At 37.7% G+C, this 26,513-nt stretch overlaps 1 protein-coding gene across 1 annotated transcript in view; it reads right to left on the bottom strand.

The window, feature by feature from the left end:
- Nucleotides 1-26,513, bottom strand: part of LOC134367978 (cilia- and flagella-associated protein 47-like) — a 1,412,159-nt gene that overhangs the window by 155,720 nt on the left and 1,229,926 nt on the right. Inside the window, 3 exon segments of the mRNA XM_063084614.1 lie at nt 111-286; nt 20,457-20,583; nt 20,802-20,835. Coding sequence (XP_062940684.1) covers nt 111-286; nt 20,457-20,583; nt 20,802-20,835 — 337 coding nt within the window.

Here is a 26,513-nt window from a genome sequence, read left to right as displayed (position 1 = left end):
ACTATGAGCAAATGTAATTTTAATAATTACAGCATGTGAAGAAATAATTATTTTAAAAGCTAAATTTCTAAGAACCAGGAATGAAATATAATGTCACACTCAAACCATACCTTTTATCTCTACAGCCTGTAGGTGCTGGAGAATACTGTACAACATAGTTGAAACATTCTAGAGGTCTCAGTATAATTTTCTTGAATCCATTAAGGGCAGCATTTGTTAATTTCACATCTAAGCAAATAATTCTGTCTTTTGGGTTAAAGGGAGGTATTTCAATGCAGATGGTGTCCTAGAATTACAGAAAAAACTATAATCAGCTTTTAGTATTAGCATACAGTCAATGTTTTAAGGAAGCAAATGTAAAGAAAACTATAAGGCTATCTTTTACTTATTTTTTTTCTTTGATTCATGATTGAATGTATCTCCCCAGCTTTTAGTCTCTCTTATGTTTTCCTTGATTAATCTTGGTAAATGGTAACATTATGTTCTTCAACAACAAATACTTCACAGAGGCCCATATAAGTAAATGCTAAGGAAACTTTATGAAATTACATTTAAAATGTGTTTTTCATCAGTGCCATTATTACCATAAGGTCCATTTTTCAGTGTTTACTCTACCAGTGGCACTCAAACTTTATCACGTGTAAGAATCACCTGAAAAGACTGCTAAAACACAGATTCCTGCCCCACCACTCCTCTACACTAGAGATTCTGATTCAGTAGACCTGGGATGGGGTCTAAAATTAACATTTCTAAATAGTTCCCACATGTGGCTGCTGCTGGTGCTGCTGATCCAGAGGACACACTTTAAGGAGCCCTGTACATTAGCATCAAGTAGTAGGGACAACCTAAACTAAGCAGTAAAATTCTGCTGATGATACCTGTACCTTCCTGCTTAGATTTCTTCCTTCTGTTCTTTTCTCTCCTGTCCTATCCCCCACGTTAAATCCACTCAGCCCCGAAAGGCGCTCTTCAAGTTGCAAGACATTTCCTGATCCATCCTAGCTTACGACCTATGCTTCATCCCATCACAGCCGTGATCTCCACTGCATCAAAAGCTATTTGAAGCAAATGCAGTAAAGGTAATTGATACACAGGACATTTCCCAATTTTAACAAAGGTCAGTTGCCTGTAATGCCTCAACCTAAAGAAATGGAGAATGTTGGACAATTCAGTCATAAATCAAAGTTTGGTAATGGATGTACTTTGAAATATGGAGATATTTTGAAATTTATCAAATCACATTACAAGGGTGACAAGAAAACTTTGATGCTAAGCTGGTGGGGACATGTCTTCTAGATAGACATTACAGCTTTGTCCGTGGCTGCTAGGTAGTACCTAGTTCACAGAATATTTGCTTGATAACCTCTGTAATAAATAAATGAGTGGGTAGATGCTGTATTTTAGGGGAATGGAAATAACATTTAAAACGGTGAACAACCTCTGGTGAGGGAAGACGGAAGTCAAGGATATATATGAGTTAACAATTAGATTAGAGCAGATTACATTTATTAGAAATCAGTTTTAATTACAAATGCAATGGAAAACACTCATCTGCAATGGTTTTTTGAGATATTAGAATCATGAAACCTTAAAATAAAAGGGTATTTAAATTCCTACAGTAAAATATCCAATGCTTATAATTATAAAAAAGGAAAAATTAAAATATTAAATGCAAAAAACTCGACAATGGCGTCATTCCACAGAGTTTAATTTCCTAGGCAGCCTGACATATTTTATAAAACTGTTATAGGATTTAGCCTCCTAAAAAGTTTCCAAGGGTCAAATGAATCAAAAACTAGGAAAGGAAGATGCTGGAATTGCAAGTATCATCAATCATATATTGGACTAAAAGTGTCACCCAGGACTAAAAGTGTCACCCAGGGCTTATGACAGAAAATTGAAATGGTACATTTTGGCCTAGACATTTTTCCTGGTCTATTACTGTATTAGTCCATTTTTGTGTTGCTATAACAGAACACCTGAGATTGGGTAATTAAAAAGAAAAAAAGTTTATTTGGCTCACGATTCTGGCACAGCTAGTTATGGCAGAAAGCAGCAGGCAGGCGGGGGTGCAAGAAGATCATGTGGCCAGAGGAAGCAAGAGAGAGAGAGAGGTGACAGTGTCCTTTTAACAACCAGCTCTAGTGGGAACTAGTAGAACAAGAACTCAGTCACTACCCTTCCCCCTCAGGGAGGGCATTAATCTATTCATGAGGGATCTATTCATGAGGGATCTATTCATGAGGGATCTGCCCCCATGACCCAAACACCTCCCAACACTGCCACATTGGGGATCAGATTTCAACATGGGCTTTAGGCAGGACAAACATATCCAAAACTGTTTCAACCACTTATGTATTCTTCAGAGAAGACCAGTGTCAGTTCAAGAAAAGTGCTCAGCTTCTCTACAGAAGTAAGAACGCTAGGATCTAAACCACTAGTTTTCAAAATGTTTTAACTGCAACCCAGAATAATTCATTTTACAACAACTTTTGGTCCATATTCACATATCACAAAAGTTTCACAAGACAATCTCTACCTTTAACACTTGTGATGTTCTCTGATACATTCTACTACTATATTTTATACTATCCTGTTTCTTAAAAGTAATGCTAGTTTTGACCCACTTCCAGGTTGGGTCCTGCACACTGAAACATCCTTATCTAAAGAGGAATTGAATACCTGAATACAGAACTGCTGTAGGTCTTATCACACACAAGCCTTGAACACAAAATAAAACAAATTCACTTTAAACCATTATTTTATCTGTGAACTACAACCCATCTAACAGGAGCTTGCTCTCGTGTCATGAAGGTGTTATGATATTGCATGGTTGGCCGGACCCTAAGAGTAGGAAATAAGGATGGAGCTGTGAGGCACATATATCACAGCTCCTCCTTGGCATCCTTTCCTTATCAAAGGCAAGTATCACTAACTGATCACTTCGCTCTTATCCAATAGGTCTGCACACATCCCCAGAATCCTTCACAGAGCAGCATTCCAGAAAGCAATAATCAGATGCTTAGAGCTATTGGCACTGCAATCTCTTGAGAATCCCTTGAACTGAGTTACCTAGAGTCTCAAAAACAGCAAGACTAAATAGAAATGAATGTTTCATTATAGTCAGAAGCTTTAAGATTCAGATTAATGGTACTGTACTTCTAGTATGGCTGAAAACATTTCAAATTCAAGTCTAACATTATAAAAATAATTTCTAGATTTTATTAGGGTTTGAATATTATTTTCTTCCAAGTTTAAATAGATAAAAATCTCTAAATGACACCTTTAAAATATGGCATTATATAGATACTTTTTATTTTAAATATCCACCTGCCAAAAATATTGTCAAAATAATTTAGGCAAGGTTAATTTTCTAAGTATCAATATTTCTTAAAGTTATAAAAGTAGATTTTTAAAAGTATTTGACATGTTTAGTAAGTTAAAAAGGAGAAATTTTTGTCATTCATCATTTTATAAAATTATCAAAGATTATAAATGTATTCTTGGAACACCTCCATTGTGTTATCTATACACCAGTACTTCAAGAAGTTCATGGAATAATAGAATTAAAAGATAATATGAATCTTTCCGTGAACTTTTTGAAGACTCCTCATATAATTACAGGTATGCATAACCATCTTGAACAAATAACACAAAATAAAATGTAAAAGACAATCACATCTACAAAAATGATTAATTGTCTTGTTGTCTAAGGTATCATGCCATCCTCATTCCATTTTATGGTAAATAACTCATTCAGGGGGAAGGAGAAAGTCAGTTAAATTTCTGTGAATATTTTATCTATAAAAATGTTTGACATATTTGGCTAGTATCTGTCTTGACAATGGCATATTTCTTCACTTTGATGAGTAAATTTTTAAGGTGAATTTATGTTTAGAATTAAACACAAATCAGTTTTGACTGATTTTCTTTGAAATTCAAATAAAATAGTAATGACTGCACATGGTGACTTCTAAGGCTTTCATCTTCATATGTGCTGTTTTAAGTTCAACAATAGAGAGCAATCCTTTATAAGGTATCCAACATCTTTCTCTTGCTTGTACTTAAAAAATGTGAGTATTTTAGCTAAATAATGGCTGTTTAAAGAAATTGCTTTCATTTCTCAGACTCCTTCGAAAAAGGACTAAATTATGCATATTTAATACTGTGGAATATAAGTAAAGATTTTAAAACAGGAAGGACATTCATAAGATGCTGGAATTTAGAATAACTAAAAAATTCAAATATTCATATAAGATTGGAATACTATTTTAAAATACGTACAACCAGGTGTATTGAATTTTGCAAGTTATAAACCTTTTCAGAGGAAATTTGAATACCTATATACATTTCAAAACAAAGATAAGATATTTTCAGCATTTAAATATAATATATATGTTTATTATTTTCTTGCAAGGGAAGAAACATTTCCAGAGGTTTAATAACATAAATTAAATGAAGTCTTTAATTTCTTTCTTTACAACCGCTACTAGCTAAATTGCACATGGACTTCAATCTCTCATCTTGCCCTTTGAGGCCCTAAAAGATCTAGTCCAGAGGATTCATCACAAGTCCCTCCCTAGCTTCATTTCTCTTCCAGTTCCAGCCTCCCAAGCTTCTTCTCTTCTCTGTTCCTGGAATGCCTTGGCTCCTCCCTTCCAGGACCCTTCCCACCAATTCATTTTGTCCTGAGCACTTGCGCACTTACTAGTCTCTCTACTTAGGTGCATTGTCCCAGCCTTCAAGCCACCCTCAATGTCACCCTGGGCTATTTTTATTCATAGAATGATCACTGTCTAAATTTTTATCCTCCATTTATCATCATGGAAATGGGTACACTGGATGGACTGAACTTGGTGGAGTACCATCTGAAAAGTTTCTTTTTCCCACTCCTGCTCTTCAAACCAATGAAGGATCTGCCTTTTTCCACCCCCTGTTGTTATTTAAGGATGGTTCCCAGTGCAAGAAAAGTCTGATTTGCAGGTATTTAAAGAAAATCCAAAATCAATCAGCACTTTCATCGCATATCCAATTGAACGCTTTTCCTGATCTTCCCCCTCTTGCACCCTGTCTTCACCCTCAGGCCTATCTAGGAATTTCTCAGACCACTTGTGGGGAAGAAAGTGTCTGGGACCTGCTCTTTCAACCCCCTGATCTAACTTCTTCTCTTCTTGCAATCACTGTGCTTCTATGACTCCCTCAATTTACGGGGTGAGATGGGATGAGAGGTTAAAGAACAAAGGCAGGCCCATTACTTAATTGGTACTGGTTGATCTTCTCCAGCTCACATACTAGGGTCCTTCTTTCTTTTTCTATCTTGCATTATCCCACGTAGACTCTTTCTCCTCAGGTCTTCTCACACTAACAGAATATATTTGGGGCTAGGTCCTTTAAAAACAGCCCAAGCCCAGCCTCCTCCAGAGGTCAAATCTACTGTGATCCACAAGGTCTTGTCTCATGTCAACAAACTGCATCTTGCTCTCACACTAACCATTTTTCTTCGCACTGTGATCTGTTCTGTTGGGAGAAACTCACCAAAAACCAAGGGGCATTAAACTGTCAGCTCCCTCTCTTCAAAGAAGACACCCCCACATCTTTGTGTTCTGGCCATTACATATATAAGATGGAAGTGGGTGATAGGCTAAAGATTTCTCATCTCCCTTCATGTACCGGAAATATCATCTGTCCAATGAAATTCTGTGCTCTACCTTCATAATATGAAGATGTCACTGGGCAGTAGCTGTCCAAACAGAGGTCACATTTCCCAGACTCTCTAGCACTCAGGCATAGCAGTGTCACTATTTCTCACCAAAGGTATGTAAGTGGAAGTGATATGTCACCTCTATGTCAAGACAATAAAGAAACTAGTGGAAATTTGCTTCTGTCTTGTTTTCTTTATCTCTCCCTACAAGTATATGCAAGAACCTCTGAGTCCCTAAAGAATGAAGGAATCACAAGATGGAGGATGATACTCATTAACCAGGAACACAAGCACTAGACTGTTACAATTATTAAAAACTTTTGTTGTGTTAAGCCAGTGTGAATCTGGAGTTTATTGGTTCTATCAGCTAGACATACCCTAACTAACACATTTATTGTGTTTTAAATAAATGGTGTAGCAATGCTTTTCATAGCATGGAAACAGAATTATCTATGGTTCTCAGGTTTGTGACTTTATTTAAAAGTCTAGGACAACAGAAAATCTTCCTATGAAATATCTCATTTCGATAGCTACTTTTTAAAAATTTTCTAACTCTACCAGCATGTTAGCTCCATGAAAATGGAGGTCTTGTTTGTATTGCATATCACTTTTCCTCAGAGTCTAGAACAGTGCCGGTGATATAGACTCTAAATAAATACTCATCAAAGAATAAAATATGCAATTTAAAAGACGATTTGGTGTTTGTATATAAATCTAATTATTAATATGTCTGATATTCTGGATAATTACAATTTTTAACTAAGTAATAAAGCAACCATGTAAAAATCTGACTCAGGAGGAGTTTAAAAATCTCAAATTAACCCAGCCTTCCTTCTGGCTTGAAAGTTATTGGGTGAAGACAGCAGCTTCAGATGAGAGAAAGACTATCACCCTTCCATTTTATCACTTGGTTAACTGTATCATTGGTTGCCAGTTCACACCTCTTCCAAGAGGAAAAACTTAATTGACTGAGGTTTTGTGATGAAAACTTCATCACTTCCTGCTAGGTCAGAGTAAATAAAGATTATGTTTTTGCCATAAAAGCTTAATTGACTCAATGACAATTCAATAAGCACTAGCAAGAAGTATTTTTCACCATATCCTCTCTCAGAAGATAATCATGAGTTCATTATAAAAGGATTATTTCTGAGGTCCAAAATACACAATGATATTAATTTAAGTAAGGCATATTATCAAAGAAATCTTCAACTTTAATTTTATTCAGTGTGAAAACATTACCAAGTCAATAAAAAACTGAACTAAAGGACATTTCAAAATTACCATGTAATTTAGAGAGAATAATAACTATAATCTGTCTCAATAATTTTTCTACATTGAAAAGACAGTTTCAGTAGTTCAGAACTCAGAGGAACCAGGCAAGCTGCTATAAATTACAAAAACCATTGTCATTCTTCTGCTACTGCCATCTGGACAACACTGTATCTGTGGAACTCATGCCTCACACCTCCCTTATCTCCACTCCTCCTTTATGTGACTGGAAACATTCAGAATGCAGAACTAGAATCAAGGTGGGTTGCTAACTCTGGAATAGGGGTGATGTGTGTTGAGGATACTTTAAAAAGTATCTGAGAGTTGTAAAAAGGCCAGAAACCACTGGAAGAGCCTGTGGATTTATTTATTTGTGTTTGAACATATCCCGTAAACTTGCGGGGGGGAGGACTATAAAAAGCTGTAACAAATAGAAATATATCTAATTGCAGTGGCAGATCCCTAGGAAGCACCCCCTGCTGCTACTTAACTGTTTAAGACTCTGTGTGCATGTGTATGTGTGTGAGTTATTGAAATGCTTATTCTGAATTACTATGTAGGCAAGCCATTTTGAATAGTATTTGTTACAAGTACAGAGAACAGTGCTCAGATTCAGTCAACATGACATAAAGAAACCAGTATTCAGTAATTCTTGATACAGTGAGTGGGTATTTGCCTTTTTTTTGGGGGGGGGGCGTGTTAGGTGTTTGGAATTGCATGAATGAAGCCAGTGTCACATTCAGTCAATTCTTCTTCAGCTGTATTTATGGAAGAAGACAGAAGCAGAAATAATTTTTAATGACAAAGTATCCAAAAATTGTTCACTTTTAAGTTTGGCATGTTTTCTGTAATTGTAATGGAATAATGATGTTATAGATAGTTGCAATGTTGATTTCCATTAATTAACATATTCCTGACTTTAAGACCTATATCAGAAGGCTTGGGAAGTTGTGATTGTCTTATCTGACCTCTTTCTTTCTATATAATAAAGACTTTTTCACTCAGGGATATAAAGATATCTCAAAGTAGTCATAATTTCCCTTCTCAAAAATTTTTTAAAATCTTCTTTATTCCATGTAAAATTTAAACATGTTCACAAAACCATAAATTAGATGGTTTCCATCAGAGCTAGTGCTAGGTTTCCCTTATCAAGTGCCACAGGATAATAGTTTTCCATATAAACCCAGGTCAGCCCCCCCACATCACCCTCCCATACACACTTAATATCTGGTACTAAAGCTTTCTAAGCTTACGACATGCTGGGCAAGGTTGCTAAGGCCTGAATGCAAGGAAAGAAAGTTAATATTTTGTTTTCCAACATAAGCTTTTGTTTAATTATTTTAAGATTTTTTTGTTTTTTTGTGGGTTTTTTTTTTTTTTGTATTGACTATAATGTCCTGAGATAAACAGTAGTTTTGGAAGGACATTTGCCCAGCCAGTTTTTATAATTAATAAAGAAGAAATTAAGTTTTCCTTAGCTGGAGGTAGTCAAAAAGAGAAAACACACATTTTACTTAAGCTTTCTACTAAAGACACATCCCATTTCAACTACTTCAGTGACTTTTTCAGTGGCATTTGAGAAGCTTTGGGCCATACGAAATTTGATGGTCAGAGCTTCTTGATGTTCAATGACTAGCAAGTAAGACTTTTATACTGCTGGTGTCAAAACAAGATAGTAAGGACCAAATGCCTTCCATCTCTGAACTTGGAGTCAGGATGCCCTCTAGTTTCCTCTCAACTCCACTACAACCCCAGGAAGAAGGAAGTAAGAGAACACTATGGCCCAACAGAGAAGGAGATGAATCTAATTGAGCTCACCAGAAAGTAGAGACATATCAAAGTTTGGCTTCTAAAAGCTGCTCTTCGATCTCATTCTCTACCTTTGGAAGAATAAACAGCTAAATTCCTATTTTCATGTCATTTCTGCAAGTCACACTGGTTATGTCATATCTAATCAGGACAGCAATATCAGTAATTATGAACTAAGAGTGTCACTAGGATTCACTGTCACTACCCAGGTATTCTGTAAATATAGGTCAGCATTCTTACTGTAACTTGGAATAAAAATCTCCTGAAGAGCTTTGTTTGGCTGAAATTCTGTTCAGAGTCATTGCTGGCCTGAAAGTTGCTTGTGTGCAAATTAATAAAGGAATCAGCCTTCAGAGCACAGCGCTTGGCTAGCACATGTGACTTTGGTGCAAAAATAAAAAGAATGAGGGAGGTTATAGGAAGGAAAAGAGGAAAGAGGGAGGAAGAAAGGGTGGGGCGGGAGAAAGGGAAGATGGAAGAGAGAGAGAAATAAAGGTGTCCTTGCTGCTGGCAGGACACATGATTTGGAGAGCAAAGCCCCTTTGCCCCTCTATTAGGCACTTCAGTGAAGTGCAGACAGTCCAGCCTTAGGTCGTGACCTTGTTTCCACTGTCCGCTGAAGTAGAAGTGGATAATTCTGCTGATCTTTAAAAGCTATAGACATTATGTAAAAAATTAATCCAGAATTTACAAATAAGGAAATAATTCAGGAAATATTTTGGCAATAAACATAAATATTAAAACTGAGTATATTAGTTCCATAGCTTTAGGAAGAACGTTATATCTTTGGGAAGCCAGCAAATGCTTTTAATTTCAAATAAGAGTATAAGCAGAACAAAAGAGAGGAGATTTTACCATAATTCTTACTTTTAGAGAATCTTTTGGTATACGAGCATTTGCAACATTGACCAAAATAACGTCCCATTGCTGTATCGATATTTTTTGTATTTAAGTCAAATTAAGCCATGAAATATTTTCAAGATTAAAAAAATCTATTTAAGAATTATTCACAACTTGTCAGGATAAATTGAAAGAAGGATGCTAATTTTGTTACCTGAACATTTCATGAGGAAGAAAAATTTCAATATCATGTACAACACCCAGAAAAATAAGGAATACAAAAGTATGATAGAAAGAAGAAAATACATTAAGTGATTAGTACCTCAAAACGTATTTTTGAGTTTATGGAGACTAAAACTTTAAAAACTTGTATAAAATGGTTGGAAACTCACGTGTGCTGTTTTGTATTCATGTTTTTATGTTTGAAACCAAGCAGATTAAAGTGTTTTTAACTACGCTTCTCTCTTACTAGCTTGTGGAAATATTTCTGGGTCTTTGCAGTAACAATATAGTGAATTTAGGTAAAGTTTGATGATAGAATAAAAAACTCAGTAAAGAAGAAGTCATACAACTGTCAGTGACAATGGAAGAAATACTGTATTATACAGGCTACAGCTGATTTAAAACTTAAAGCATGAAATATTTTGTTTACACACTTAAGTTTTGTTTTTAAGAAAACATTTATAGCTCAGTGCTGTATATTGGAGTTACTGGGTGTTGGTGGAAAGGTAGTGGGTTGCTCTCATCATTCTCTCACAGCCAAACAACACGACGTGTAAGAGATTTTTGAGTTCAAACAAAGAACAGATACTACATGTTAAAAATTCCTAAAGAAATACTAAATATTTAACACCAATAGAGAATTGACTACTACCAAGCAATTATTGTTTACCAAGACTATAATCTGTTATAAGAAGTAACCAAACTTACGTTCCTCAAGAATGCAAATATTTCTTACATGACCTTTATTGTAGACAGATTCTGATCATTCATTCATCTCTAGGGAAGATGTGGAAATTGGGTTGAATATAATAAAAGTTGAGATGTGGGTGGAAAATCAGAGATTATTTAGTATCTTGAGTGCTTTATTGCCACATCTGAAGATCTAAGGTTTAAGTAAAATATTTCTTAAATGATTTGGTAAAACAGCAAATGCAGCCAAAAATGTTAGGAAATAATATATAGGTAGGGACAATTTTAGTGTACTTTTGAAAGTACTCAGAAAGCATCTTCTTCAAGACGTGAACAAAGGATTCATTATTTAATGAAAGCCATGCTATCTCTATCAAATAAATATTCACATCTGAAAGTTTAAGAGAACATACGTTTCACCTTAGGCAATTACTATTACAATGGTTGGAACACTTCATAGCTTGGCAACAACATCACTATCATTGGCAATGTTGAGGTGCAGAAAGCTGTTACCCTAAATTATGATGCTTTGACATGCTGGGATAAAGAAGCAGCCTCAAGGTCTCTCCTTCCTGTCTGTCAATTCTCTGTTACTCTCCAAAGCACAGAATGAAGCTATTCCTTTATCTACCTAAAGTCTGGACAAATTGCCTCTGGTCCTTTCCTTGAGTTTTAATTAACTTAACTCGTATCACAGGAAGGAAGACTGGAATCTGTCAAAACACCTGGACTAACTTTTGCCACAGACTGTTGTCTTATATTTCGGTCCTTATTTTGAAGGGAATCATTTACCAATCATTGTCTACTTTGCACGACAAATAGACTTTGTCCCCGGCCATTGCATGTTCTCCAGCCCATTGCATCCCCCTAAGAATCATTTACTCCTACAACCCCCATCTCCCTTCTCCTTATGGAGATGGGTATATTAACTCTATACTCCAATAGAATATAGCAACATTACTCTTTTGTGATTCTCCTATGCTTTGCTTTCTCTCAGCACGTTAAATAATAAAATTTGTTATGCCTTTTCTTCACAGTGATCTAAATTTGTCAGTGATTTTTATTAATGAATCTTTAGGGCTGAAGTTTTCCTTTGGCCCCTACAGTAGCCTGCATAGGTAGAGTTAGTCGAAAAAAAAAAAAAAAACTCCCCTTCTTCACCAACCACAGTTGAAAGTGAACATTTAAGTAAGACAGCAAACATGCCTTTAGTAACAAAGAGAACATTCTAGCAGCTAATGGTGCTAAGAGGTTTTGCTCTTGCATTATAATGTAGAACTACTCAATGAAATGTGGATGCAAGAATTGCATTTTCAACTAAATAGACCATGAAAGAAAATTATTTAAGTGTCTTTATGAAATAACTGTGCTAACTGTTCATAATGAAAAATAAAAGCAATAATATACTTGATACCAACCGGAAAATATATGCACATAAGATGAGTTACAGGTATCCCACTGTGGTACCAAAACGAGGAGAAGTTTAAATTAAAAACTGGTAGGAAATCAGTACAAACTGAATTAGCATTATGCTACAATAAAATTTACTGCATGGAAAAGGGCAAGTTCTTTATGGAAAATGGACAAGGGCCATTATTTGAGAGCACATTGCTTATAAAAATAATAGTCATATATTCCTGGAAGGGTATATGCACATCTTAATTTCAAAGATAAAAACATATTTGAAATGTCTCATTAAAAGAGACAGGTGGTGGCTTCTTTTTAGTTTTTGCTCACATATAGAGTACCCTAATGGTGTGTGTTTCTCAACCTGTGTAACAATCTTCACTATTCAAAGTTGAAAATTATAAACATCTCAATCTATATCAGTATTTTCTTGAAGGGCTAATAGCTCTTGCAGAAAAAAAGGTATTTTATGTACCATTTAATGAGAAGATGCAACAGTTGTTTGTCTATGTGATTTTAAAATTGCATCTATTTTTTCTAGTTTTTGTTGCATATTTCAACTCATCTCTGTTTTGAACATATACTTAATAAGGAAGCCAATGTCCTTATTTCTGAGGGTCTACCTCATGATCCCAATTTTTTCAGGGCCCATTTAATTTTTTTTCTCTTATGTCTTGATAAAGGATAAATTTTAATTCAGTAATCACTTTCCATAAAAATATGTACTGTAATTAAAGTGATATCATTTAAAAATAACCTTTAGAAAAGATTTTATGCTGCAGTGATAACCAGGTCACAGAAACAGGACATTTTCACTAAATAAAATAATCCTAATATCATCTTATTTAATAATTTTCTACTTACAATATAATATTTTTGCAAGCTATACTTGAGTTCATTTCAGTATTTTAACCATTCATTTTATTTTATGCTTCAGTGGAGACTTATCCAGAGACCAGGTGGGCAAATAATTTATAGACAAAGTATTTTATTTTATTTTATTTTATTTTATTATTTTTTTTTTTTTTTAATTTTATTTTGTCGATATACATTGTGGCTGATTATTGCTCCCCATCGCCAAAACCTCCCTCCCTTCTCCCTCCCCCCCTCCCCCCGAACCATGTCCTTTCTGTTTGTTTGTTGTATCAACTTCAAATAATTGTGGTTGTTATATCTTCTTCCCCCCCCCCCCCCGGTTTGTGTGTGTATGTGTGTATGTGTGTGTGTGAATTTATATATTAATTTTTAGCTCCCACCAATAAGTGAGAACATGTGGTATTTCTCTTTCTGTGCCTGACTTGTTTCACTTAATATAATTCTCTCGAGGTCCATCCATGTTGTTGCAAATGGCAGTATTTCATTCGTTTTTATAGCTGAGTAGTATTCCATTGTGTAGATGTACCACATTTTCCGTATCCACTCATCTGATGATGGGCATTTGGGCTGGTTCCAACTCTTGGCTATTGTAAAGAGTGCTGCGATGAACATTGGGGAACAGGTATACCTTCGACTTGATGATTTCCATTCCTCTGGGTATATTCCCAACAGTGGGATGGCTGGGTCGTATGGTAGATCTATTTGCAATTGTTTAAGGAACCTCCATACCATTTTCCATAGAGGCTGCACCATTTTGCAGTCCCACCAACAATGTATGAGAGTTCCTTTTTCTCCGCAGCCTCGCCAGCATTTATCGTTCATAGTCTTTTGGATTTTAGCCATCCTAACTGGGGTTAGATGGTATCTCAATGTGGTTTTGATTTGCATTTCCCGGATGCTGAGTGATGTTGAGCATTTTTTCATATGTCTGTTGGCCATTTGGATATCTTCCTTAGAGAAATGCCTACTTAGCTCTTTTGCCCATTTTTTAATTGGGTTGCTTGTTTTCTTCTTGTAAAGTTGTTTGAGTTCCTTATATATTCTGGATATTAATCCTTTGTCAGATGTATATTTTGCAAATATTTTCTCCCACTCTGTTGGTTGTCTTTTAACTCTTTTAATTGTTTCTTTTGCTGTGCAGAAGCTTTTTAGTTTGATATAATCCCATTTGTTTATTTTTCCTTTGGTTGCCCGTGCTTTTGGGGTCGTATTCATGAAGTCTGTGCCCAGTCCTATTTCCTGAAGTGTTTCCCCTATATTTTCTTTAAGAAGTTTTATTGTCTCAGGATGTATATTTAAATCCTTAATCCATTTTGAGTTGATTTTAGTATACGGTGAGAGGTATGGATCTAGTTTCATTCTCCTGCATATCGATATCCAGTTATCCCAGCACCACTTGCTGAAGAGGCAGTCCCTTCCCCAGTGAATAGGCTTGGTGCCTTTGTCAAAGATCAGATGGCAGTAAGTGTGAGGGTTGATCTCTGGATTCTCTATTCTATTCCATTGGTCAGTGTGTCTGTTTTTATGCCAGTACCATACTGTTTTGGTTATTATAGCTTTGTAGTATAGCTTAAAGTCAGGTAGTGTTATGCCTCCAGCTTTATTTTTTTTGCTGAGCATTGCTTTGGCTATTCGTGGTCTTTTATTGTTCCATATAAATGTCTGAATAGTTTTTTCCATTTCTGAGAAAAATGTCTTTGGAATTTTGATGGGGATTGCATTGAATTTGTATATCACTTTGGGTAGTATGGACATTTTCACTATGTTGATTCTTCCAATCCAAGAGCATGGAATATCTTTCCATCTTCTTGTATCCTCTCTAATTTCTCTCAGCAGTGGTTTGTAGTTCTCATTATAGAGATTTTTCACCTCCTTGGTTAACTCAATTCCTAAGTATTTTATTTTTTTGGTGGCTATTGTAAATGGGCAGGCTTTCTTGATTTCTCCTTCTGCATGTTCACTATTGGAGAAAAGAAATGCTACTGATTTTTGTGTGTTGATTTTGTATCCTGCTACTGTGCTGAAATCATTTATCAATTCCAACAGTTTTTTTGTAGAGGTTTTAGGCTGTTCGATGTATAGGATCATGTCATCTGCAAACAGGGACAGTTTGACTACATCTTTTCCAATCTGGATGCCCTTTATTTCCTTCTCTTCTCTGATTGCTCTGGCTAGTACTTCCAACACTATGTTGAATAGGAGTGGTGAGAGTGGGCATCCTTGTCTAGTTCCTGTTCTTAAAGGAAAAGCTTTCAGCTTTTCCCCATTCAGGATGATATTGGCTGTGGGTTTGGCATATATGGCTTTAATTATGTTGAGATACTTTCCCTCTATACCTAACTTATGGAGGGTCTTTGTCATGAATGAGTGCTGAACTTTATCAAATGCTTTTTCAGCATCTATAGAGATGATCATATGGTCCTTGTGTTTGACTTTATTAATATGGTGTATCACATTTATTGATTTGCGTATGTTGAACCAACCTTGCATCCCTGGGATGAATCCCACTTGATCGTGATGAATAATTTTTCGTATGTGTTGCTGTATTCTGTTTGCTAGTATTTTAGTGAGGATTTTTGCATCTATATTCATCAAGGATATCGGCCTGTAGTTTTCTTTTTTGGTTATATCTTTACCTGGTTTTGGTATCAGGATGATGTTTGCTTCATAGAATGAGTTTGGGAGATTTGCGTCCATTTCAATCTTTTGGAATAGTTTGTAAAGAATCGGTGTCAATTCCTCTTTGAATGTTTGGTAAAATTCTGCTGTGAATCCATCTGGTCCTGGGCTTTTCTTTGTTGGGAGCCTTCTGATAACAGCTTCAATCTCCTTTATTGTTATTGGTCTGTTCAAATTTTCTACGTCTTCACGGTTCAGTTTTGGGAGCTTGTGTGTGTCCAGAAATTTATCCATTTCCTCCAGATTTTCAAATTTGTTGGCGTATAGTTGTTTATAGTAGTCTCGAATGATTCCTTGTATTTCAGATGAATCAGTTGTAATATCGCCTTTTTCATTTCTAATTTTTGTTATTTGAGTCTTCTCTCTTCTTTTTTTTGTTAGCCATGCTAATGGTTTGTCAATTTTATTTATCTTTTCAAAAAACCAACTTTTTGATTCGTTGATCTTTTGAATTGTTTTTTGGTTTTCAATTTCATTCAGTTCTGCTCTGATCTTAATGATTTCTTTCCGTCTGCTAACTTTAGGATTGGATTGTTCTTGTTTTTCTAGTTCTTTAAGGTGAAGTGTTAGGTTGTTCACTTGCCATCTTTCCATTCTTCTGAAGTGAGCGTTTAATGCAATAAATTTTCCCCTCAATACTGCTTTTGCAGTATCCCACAGGTTTTGGTATGATGTATCATTGTTTTCATTAGTTTCAATAAATTTTTTGATTTCCTGCTTGATTTCTTCTTGGACCCATATGTCATTAAGTAGAATGCTGTTTAATTTCCATGTGTTTGTATAGTTTCCAGAGTTTTGTTTGTTATTAATTTCTAGTTTTAATCCATTGTGGTCTGAGAAGATACATGGGATAATTCCAATTTTTTTGAATTTATTGAGACTTGATTTGTGACCTAATATGTGATCTATCCTGGAGAATGATCCATGTGCTGATGAGAAGAATGAATATTCTGAGGTTGTTGGGTGGAATGTTCTGTAGATATCTGCCAATTCCAATTGGTCTAGAGTCTTGTTTAGATCTTGTGTTTCTCTACTGATTCTTTGCCTAGATGATCTGTCTAATATTGACAGTGGAGTGTTCAGGTCCCCTGCTATTATGGTATTAGTGTCTATTTCCTTCTTTAGGTCTAATAGAGTTTGTTTTATAAATCTGGCTGCTCCAACATTGGGTGCGTACATATTTATGATTGTTATGTCTTCTTGATGGATCAGTCCTTTTATCATTAAGTAGTGTCCCTCATTGTCTCTTTTTATGGTTTTTAGTTTAAAGTCTATTTTGTCAGATATAAGAATAGCCACTCCAGCTCGTTTTTCTTTTCTGTTTGCATGGTAAATCTTTTTCCATCCTTTCACTCTTAGTCTGTGTGAATCTTTATGGGTGAGGTGGGTCTCTTGTAGGCAGCATATAGTTGGGTCCTGCTTTTTGATCCAGTCAGCCAGTCTGTGTCTTTTAATTGGGGAATTTAAGCCTTTAACATTAAGAGTTGTTATTGAAAGGTGTTGATTTATTCCTAGCATTTTATTGGTTGTTTGGTTGTCTTAGGTGTCTTTTGTTCCTTGCTTTCTGATTTACTGTTTGGTTTCTTTGTTTGTTGGTTCCTTAGGTTGTAGATAGTGTTTTTGTTAGCTTGTTTTCTCTTCATGAATGCCATTTTTATTGTACTAGCGGGTTTAGATTTTTCTTAGGTTTTTATGGCAGTGGTAGTTATTTTTCAGGAACCAAACCCAGTACTCCCTTGAGGATTTCTTGTAAGGGTGGTCTTGTGGTAGTGAACTCCCGCAGTTTTTGTTTGTCTGAGAAAGATACTATTTGCCCCTCATTTCGGAAGGATAGCCTTGCAGGGTAGAGTATTCTTGGCTGGCAATCTTTGTCTTTTAGTATTTTGAAAATATCATCCCATTCCTTTCTAGCTTTTAGGGTTTGTGATGAAAAGTCTGATGTTAACCTGATTGGGGCTCCCTTATAGGTGATTTGACGCTTCTCTCTTGCAGCTTTTAAGATTCTCTCTTTGTCTCTGAGTTTTGCCAATTTGACTATGACATGTCTTGGAGAAGGCCTTTTTGGGTTGAATACGTTTGGAGATCGTTGAGCTTCCTGGATCTGAAGATCTGTGATTTTTCCTATACCTGGGAAGTTTTCTGCCACTATTTTGTTGAATATGTTTTCAATGGAATCTCCATTTTCCTCCCCTTCTGGAATACCCATGACTCGGATATTTGAGCGCTTGAGGTTGTCTGATATCTCTCTCAGATTTTCTTCCATGTCCTTGATTCTTTTTTCTTTCTTTTTGTCTGCTTGTGTTATTTCAAACAGCCCATCTTCAAGTTCAGAGGTTCTCTCTTCAACTTCGACAAGCCTGTTGGTTAAACTCTCCGTTGTGTTTTTTATTTCGCTGAATAACTTCTTCAGTTCAGCAAGTTCTGCTACATTTTTTTTCAGGACATTGATTTCCTTGTATATTTCCTCTTTCAGATCCTGTATACTTTTCCTCATTTCATCATGATGTCTAGCTGAGTTTTCTTGTATCTCATTCAGTTTCCTTAGAATTATCACTCGAAATTCCTTGTCAGTTATTTCAAGGGCTTCTTGTTCTATAGGATCTAGAGTATGAGATTTATTAACTTTTGGTGGTGTACTTTCTTGATTTTTTGTATTTCTGGTGTCTTTTTTTTGGTGTTTATTCATTGTGGCAGGGGGTTTCACAGTCCACCGGTTTAAGACTAATGACTAACTAGGATGTTGCTGTGGTTGCCAATTTGGTATGGCTCCCGCCGTGACTGCTCAGTTGGCCTCTAGTGTCTTGTGTGTGTGGTTGCCTCGGGTCTTGGGCTTCTCCGGGGATCCACCTTTCTGGTCAGCTTGTACTCTGCTGGGCTGGTGGATCACGTACCACAGGGTGTGTGATCTCTGTTGAGCTTTCACTTTCTGTACAGGACTTCTCCCCGTTCCGTGTGCTCTGGCCCAGGCTGTTAGATCGTGCAGTGGCGACCCCACCGGGTGTGTGGTTTCTGTCGAGTCTCCGCCTCCCTGGCCGCACGTCTCCCCCCTCTGTGCACACTGTGCTGGGTTGGGGCGTGTCTTCTGCACCCCTCGTCTATCAGCTGGGCCTTCAAGACCCTGCTCAGCACCGCCTCGCCCAGGAAGTCTACCAGGTTTCTGCTAGGCACAGACGACCGGTCTCTCTGGGTGCCTTTGTAGCACTGTGTAGATCTTTCTCGGGTCTTGTTCACCTTTGTATCCCCCCGGTATAAACCGAGTCTAGTGCCCGCCTGCAGCCTGCTCTCCGGCAGGTTCAAGCGGACCTGGGAACTCTCCTACCACACTATTCCCAACCAGAAATTCGTTAGGCTTTTTTCCAAACTGGTGGTCGCAGAGATGGTATCTGCCTCCCAGTAACAGGAAGTTTACCGGGGCCGGAGTCCAGGGTGTGGTGGAGTGACAGTCGGCCCGCCCGTACTTCCTAGCCCTCCCAAAACTGGTCGGGACGCCCCACACCCCCAGCCCTGCCAGAGAACCGTGGAGGGAGTGGGAGAGGAGGTCGGCCCGCAGGGTCCGGAAAGCCCCGCGCCAGGCCAAGCAAATGGGCTCAGTGATGGCCGAGCAGGGCGGAGCTGCCCGCACCTGGGAAAATGGAGGCAGCACCGGGGCAGTGAGTGGCCTGGTGGTGCAGGCGGCGAGCCTCGTGGGCATCCACCCCCCGAACAGAGCTGTGCCAGGGATCACTCACAGTGCTGTGCCAGGTCGGGCGCTCGCTCTGTCTCTGGTTTGTTGCCTTCCGTGTTCTCAGCGCTGCCGCCTCGGGCTGTTCAGTCGCGGCGCCGCTCGGGCGCTCCCAGGAGTCTTCTTTAATGCCGGCCTGAAACCTCGAATCCTGGATAGGGCAGCTGGCCGCCTTCAGCGCGGCCCCGGCCTCCGGGATCCTGGCTGCATCCACAGCAGCCCTGGCGCCGTGTTCCCTGTTTCAAGACTCACTTTTGCAGCTAAGAATCAGTTCTTTTCCTGCTCCACACTTCAAAGCTGTTGCCTGTAAATGAGGCAGCCTCTCCTGCCGGGGGCAAAGTGGCGTTGTGCCCCCACGACCGGCCAGCAGCAGCAGTCCTCCCTTAAGAGATGGCCAGAGGAAGGTCCACAAGTTTCCCGGCTGCCTGAGGCCCAGTGGCCACCTTTTCCACCTCAGCTACTCCGCGCCAGCCGCCGCAGCCGCCGCAGCCGCCGCCATCTTGAAACCGTCCTATAGACAAAGTATTTTAAATCTTTTCTTACATTCTATTTATTAGAGCTAAGTTTCAAGGTTCTAAATAATCAATTCTATGAAGAAATCTATCCACATATATATAAATGAAAATTACATTTATTGGACTATTCTCAATTTAAACATTTGATTACTAATAAGGCAATTAAATTTAATTAAAGCATTATTCACAGCTATTAATATTGTCCTCATGTTTCATTTAAATCAAGACTGTCTATATTTGACTTTATTAAATAATCTTGGACACAGATTTGTATAGTTCACATAAGACAATATTATTCTTAGTCACTATTACTTAAAACCCCAATCTGTGCCAGTTGCTCCAAATACATTTCAAAGTGGAAGGTGTGCTGTAGAAACCAGGAGGAATCGATGCTGAAAGACTCTGAAGAGCACAACACTGCTTTTATTGTATATGTGAGGACAAGCATGTAGACTAAGTTTAAGTTTGCTCTAGCAACTCTTGAAACACTCAGGTAGAATGCATAGCAGTGCAGTCACTCTAAGATGCCCTGTAACCAAAAAGTGTTTTCCTAAAGCATTTAAGGTCCATAGTAGTGAATTTAAAAATGAAATTGCTATGACTGAATAATTTATGTCAATATACTCGTCTGATATGGATATTTTTAGGGATAACAATTTAGTGTACAACACAAGCTCTAACTGTTTGTGAAAAGACAGAGCCTATGAAACATTTAAAAGGCTCTTACCACAGTGGTACACTTCATCTCAATAACATCTAAGGGTGGTCCAGGAGAGCTATGGATCTCAAGATCATACCAGACTCTTAAATTGCTAACATCATCATCTGAAAAACAAGGCAAAACAAAAAAACTTCTTCAGTGCTTCTTAATATAGTCTTCCGAATATCATACTTAACATTAGAATTTCAGAATCATAAACAGACATCATTTCAAGCCCTTCTTAATGAACTCCTTTGTCAAGAGAGCTGAGGGGAGAGTGAGAAGTTGCTTTTATCACAGTGAGCAGTAAGAGGAGCCCCATCCTGCATGGCCAGGAGAATGTCCTGTAAAAGCACCTGACCCTGTGCTTACCCCAGTAACTCATTAAGTTCCCCACTAAAATAAACTTAAGAACAATTTTACTTTTAAGTTAAGAATTAATGTTTCAAAAGAAATAACCAATCTTATTTTAACTAATTGCCAAAACGTATTTGTACATAGAAATGTTTAAATAAGGCATTACAGTTCATAATGGTGCATTTCCAGGACTGTAAGAATCGAGTCTAAGGGGAAAGTCAGAAACACGAGCTTTCGGTTTTCGTGGCAGTGTGAGAAAAGATCCTGGCAGTTCAGAAATGGGGTATGCACTAAATTTCAAAACAATGATGTTTACATCTGGATTCCTGATATTTTTTTAAAAAGCGACAAACTTGCTGCTAGAGATGTTCAAAGTCTCATACTCCCCCACCCCGAAACTGGAACTCTAATCAACCTCAAAGTCCCTGCATAGCGGGGTTTGGTACTTGCAAGAAATCTGGATTCTTTCCACTTTTTTTTTTCGAATGTTCAGCTTCTATCTTTTATATTCTTTTGTTTTCCACTGTTGAACTAGAATGTCCTCCAGTTTCAGCAAATGGCATGCATATTCACTTCAGTGTTGTCATGTTTAAAAGATTTCAAGAACTGTCATGTAAATCACTAACCTCTTTGAGCCTCAGTAAGAAATAAGGAGCCCAGACTAGTGGAATCCTCAGTGTCTTCCTCTTCTAAAAATCTTCTCTATGAGTATACAGGAGTCTTCAAAAGTTCATGGATGGATTCATATTACTTTTCATTCAATTTTTCCACAAACTTTTTGAAGTAACCTCGTATTGTTTTGCACGGCATTGCATTGTATGACATTGAATGGCATTGCATGACATTGTATTGTATTGTATGACACTGTATTGTATTGTATGACACTGTATTTTAGTGGGCTGCGTTGCTCTGTATCATATTGTACTATACCATATTGTATTATATTCCATCTTATTCTAATGCTTTAGCTACCAAAAAACACATAAAATTGGTGGATCTGAGAATAATTCAGACATTCAGAGCAATCAGCTAGCGAGAGGGAAAAAGCGAGGAGGTCCAAGTGAGTTCTTATTCCAAATACCTGTGAGGAGTTCTTGAGGGCAAACTTACTTCCACATTTTGAATAGCCTCCTATGCTTACTTGTTTTGCAGACACCAGTTCATTCTTTTAAAACCATTAATATGCAGAAAATAAGGTTACCAAATTCATTCTAATGCAAAATTATTGAGAAAACCTCTGCTAACATTTGTATGGACTGTTCCTTCAACTTTATGAAAGCACTTTAAATGTTTTATGTCATTTAAATGTGACTTCTCCCATAATAAACCAAAGATCATACAATGAAAAGTGGTTCTTCTTCCAGGTAGCTCATGCATATTTTATCTGGAACTTTCCAGTGCTTTAAACCATGTTGAACTCACAGAGAAAATAATTCTGGAGAAGAACAGTACGTTTGATTAAGGCGGTTATTTTGAGACTCTGGGTTAGTACAAAGATCAGTAGAATGACTTGGGGTCAGAAGACCAGGGTTCAGTTCCCAACTTCACCACCATTACCATTTGATCTTTGGCAAAGTAATAGTCTGCCCATCTGTGCAATGGGACCTATATCAGTCAGAGGTTTCTAGAGGAATAGAACCAACAGTATGTGTACATATGAAGAGAAAGAGCGATTTTAAGGAATGTGGAGACTTGGTAAACTCAAAATTTGTAGGATATTAGGGGAGGTCAACTTTTATTTTACTAAGACCTTCAACTGATTGAATGAGGCCCTACCACATTACGGAGGCTGATCTGCTTTACTCAAAGTCCACAGCTTTAAATGTTAATCTCATTTAAAAAATACCTTCACAGAAACTTTCAGAGTAAATTTGACTAAATATCTGGACAACATGGCCCAGCCAAGTTGACACATAGAATTAATCATCACAGGGCCAATAACACCAACTATTTGTAATTTCTCTGACTGTCACATGTATTGTGATGTAGCTAATTCCTACAGTGCTAAAAATGTACATTGAATATGAATTTATTGGTTAGAGTGGAATTAGTGAATAATTTATTAATGAGAATAACAACAAAAATAGCAATTATTAAACATTATTTAACTCTAAACCTCAAACATATTAAAACTTTTTTTCTAATTATAAAATCAGTAACATTCAACATAGCAATTTGAGAAATTCCTGAAAAGTATGAAGGTGAAAATTATTCATACTCATGAACAAATGAAAGCTACTTAATATTTTTTGTACAAAATTCCAGGTTTAAAATATCAATAACGATATAGATATGCAGATATACATATACAAATATAAATATACTAGAATGTACACACTATACATAATTGATATATTCATGTTTATATAAATATACACATTTATATGTCAGAAAATATTCACTTTTAAAATTTTTGTTTCAGTTATTCAACATAACAGATCACATAGGAAACCTTCTCATATAAAGTATTTCATGCATGTCTTTGATTACTTTATCCTAACGAATTTCTTAGACTGATTCAATGGATCAAAGAAGATAAATAATACTTAAAATTTTTAAACATATTGTAAATGTTCTCTTCAAAAAATAAATTTCCATTATAACGCATGATATTGCTCTTTTGACCTGACTCTCATTAAAACTGGGTGTTACATTATTTTTCATATTTCTCTATCAGGAAGGTTTAAAAATTCCTATTAAGTTGTTGTTTTCATTTCTTGGATGAGAAAAAAGCTGGAAGAGTTCCCTAGCTGAAAAGAAATATGCTACAAAACAGTTTTTAGAAAGAACCCAAGTTATAGATGATGGAAAGGTTAATCCTGTCTAAGAGTAAGGACATAGAAAGGCCTGTCTGAAGAATTGGGGATACCTGTAATTTTACTAGATGCATTTTTCCTAACTCCTTATCTTGTAAACTGTCATCATGCAACTTAGTATTTTTTTCTTAGATAATGTAGAGCTAGGGCTGGGTCTGTAGCTCACAGACCCCTCGAGCCCATTCACAAACCCTTCACACACAGGTCTATGAGCTAGGTAACTGGCAAAAAGGTCCTTGGAGCCTTGGCTGAAGTAGGAACAGACTTTATTCAGCACACACAACACCATGAGCTAAGCAGTACAAAGAGAACGTCTAAGAAACATCCTATTGTCAGGAGATAAAGGAGTGTTAATAAGAACTTCTCAACCCTATTCCAATCTTTTGGGACTACTATTGTCAATCCTGTGGCAAAGAGCACAGCATGTAATATAACAAAAATTAAAGGCAAGCGGTGGCATAAAATAGTGCACTTGTTATGTCCTGTGGTGACAAAATCCTTAAGCTTCAGCCATGCACACGATCAGCCAGCCTTCGGAGGGGCTGATGCAGGGCTTGTCGAATCCTTGGGCTTCATCTGTGTGCAGGTGCAGGTGCAGGGCAGTGACGATTAGTGGGACATCTCTGGAACCGGACCTTGAGCGGGTCAGAGGGGTCAGCCTTTATGGACCATGAGGTGGCATCTTCAAGGGAAGCTGCTTGTTTTACCCATGTATGGTGGATCCAGGGAGTTAGACCTGTAATTTTAACTGCAGTGGGAGTGGTTAGTACAATTATGTCTGGGGCCATCCAGGTTGGCTTTAAAGGAGCCTTTTTAAAATCTTTTACCCACACTGTGTCGCCGGGTTGAAACTGAGGAGCCCAACTCCCTAATGGGATGGGAGCTTGTTCTAAAACTGTCTTGGTTAGTTGTTTGAAAGTCCTAGCCAGTGACTGTGAGTACTGAGACATCTCTACCTTCCCCAACTGGTGGGGGTCCCCCTATAGTCCAGCTATAAGTGGGGTTGGTCTTCTATACATAATCTCAAAAGGGGAATATCTCGTAGGGTTCGTCATGCACCAGACCCATGGCAAAGCTAAGGGAAGCATATCTATCCAGGGTAGACCCTTCTCCTGGCAGAACTTAGCTAATGTCTTTATGGTCCAGTTCATGTGCTCTACTTTTCCTGAACTCTGTGGCCTATATGCTGTATGGAGCTTCCATCTTATCCCCAGCATTTTGACCAGTCCTTGAATGACCTTTGTGACAAAAGCTGGCCCGTTGTCTGACCCTATAGTCAGAGGGATCCCATATCTTGGGATCACTTCCCTCAAAAGGGCCTTTGTGACCTTTTGGGCTTGTTCAGACCATGTGGACAATGCTTCAGTCCATCCAGTGTGGGTACATATCATCACCAACAATATATACGTATAGCCTCTGCAGGACTTAACTTCAGTAAAGTCCACTACCAGCTCCTTGAAAGGTGATGTCCCATCTAGCTGGACTCCGGGGGCCATCTGGGGTCCTTGCTTGGCATTGTTTAGGATGCAGGTCAGGCATCATGAGCTGACCTGGGCGCAAAGAGAAGTAAATCTTGGCATGAAGTTGTAGTGACTCAGCATGGTTTCCAGAGCTATTTTTCCCGTGTGTCAGTCTGTGGTATTCCAGGACTAGTTGGTGAGTTAGCCATTGAGGAACCATCAGTCTGTGGTCCAGGAGCTCCCACTACCCTTCAGGGGTTTTAATTCCACCTTTTTTTTCTGTCTAAAGAGCCTCCTCTTTTGTGTATCTTATCTGCTGTGTGGTCTCTGGCACCAGCAAGATTTTGGCAGCTTCCTTTAGGCTATGTGCAAGCTCCATTTGGGTGGCTGCTCTCTTAGCCGTCTGGTCAGCCAGCCGGTTTTCTTCACTGATCCTGTTAGTGCCTTTTTGATGTCTTTTGTTGTGTATAACAGCCACTTGGGTGGGTGTTACACTTTCCTCTGTGTAACTGAGATGGAGAAAAGAGAAAGAAAGAATTCGCTTAAAATACAATCAATGAGACCTGGAGGGACTGCCACCCATCAGGGGAGCAGCCCCGATCCAAAATCAGCCTTTCTTTTTATTGACAAGACAAGGAAGTTTCACAAGAAAAATCAGTGGATTCAATCATCAAAGAAGGACGTAAGGACATGGGTAATGTTACAAAAGTTGTCTATGGCTAAGTATAGCTTAACAATGGAAACTAGTAACATCAGTAAATTAAAGTGACATTCCAAAGTACAATTAGTAAAGGGCTAAATTGGTCAAATTGGCTCATTATCTAAAGTATGACCTCTCCTTAAACATAAGTTACACTCATGATAAAATCTAAATACAATTATCTCTAAGGTTTCCCCCAACAGAGAGCTTGCCCCTAGCAAACATTTTTTCCACAACTTTCCCTTCAGCAATTCTTAAAATCTCTTAAAAGGACTGGTATGACAACCACCTGTCATCTCTAAAATAATTAAAGCATACAATCCCATACCTAACCAGTGATTAAGAGTTGATTACATGGGCTTTGTCCACGCTATCTATGGGCTGTGGCCCCCTGTCCGAGGGCTTTTGCCCCATACATGCATTTACCTAAAAACCTTATTCTAAAATCAAATGAGAATCACGATTTCTAACCCAATATAAGTGGGCTCCCAAACTGTCTCAACAAGCTGAAGAATTTTTTTGTTGTTTTTGATTGTTTTTTTTATCCCCCCTGCCGTTAGCAGGCCCCTTTCTTTTATAGGGCCCCATGGATATGCAAGTTTGTGAAGGCATATTTAGAGTCAGTATAAATGTTGACTTGCTGCCCTTTTGAGAGTCTGAGTATCTGAATAAGTGCCCATAGCTCTGTCTGCTGCATTGACCAGCCCTGAGGCAAGGATTTTGCTTCTATAACCTCTTTATGAGTTGTTAC

Source organism: Cynocephalus volans, chromosome X (assembly GCF_027409185.1).
Source record: "Cynocephalus volans isolate mCynVol1 chromosome X, mCynVol1.pri, whole genome shotgun sequence".
Lineage (NCBI taxonomy): Eukaryota > Metazoa > Chordata > Mammalia > Dermoptera > Cynocephalidae > Cynocephalus > Cynocephalus volans.
The sequence above is the reverse complement of the archived record's forward strand: the minus strand, read 5'-3'. Positions and strand labels throughout refer to the sequence as shown.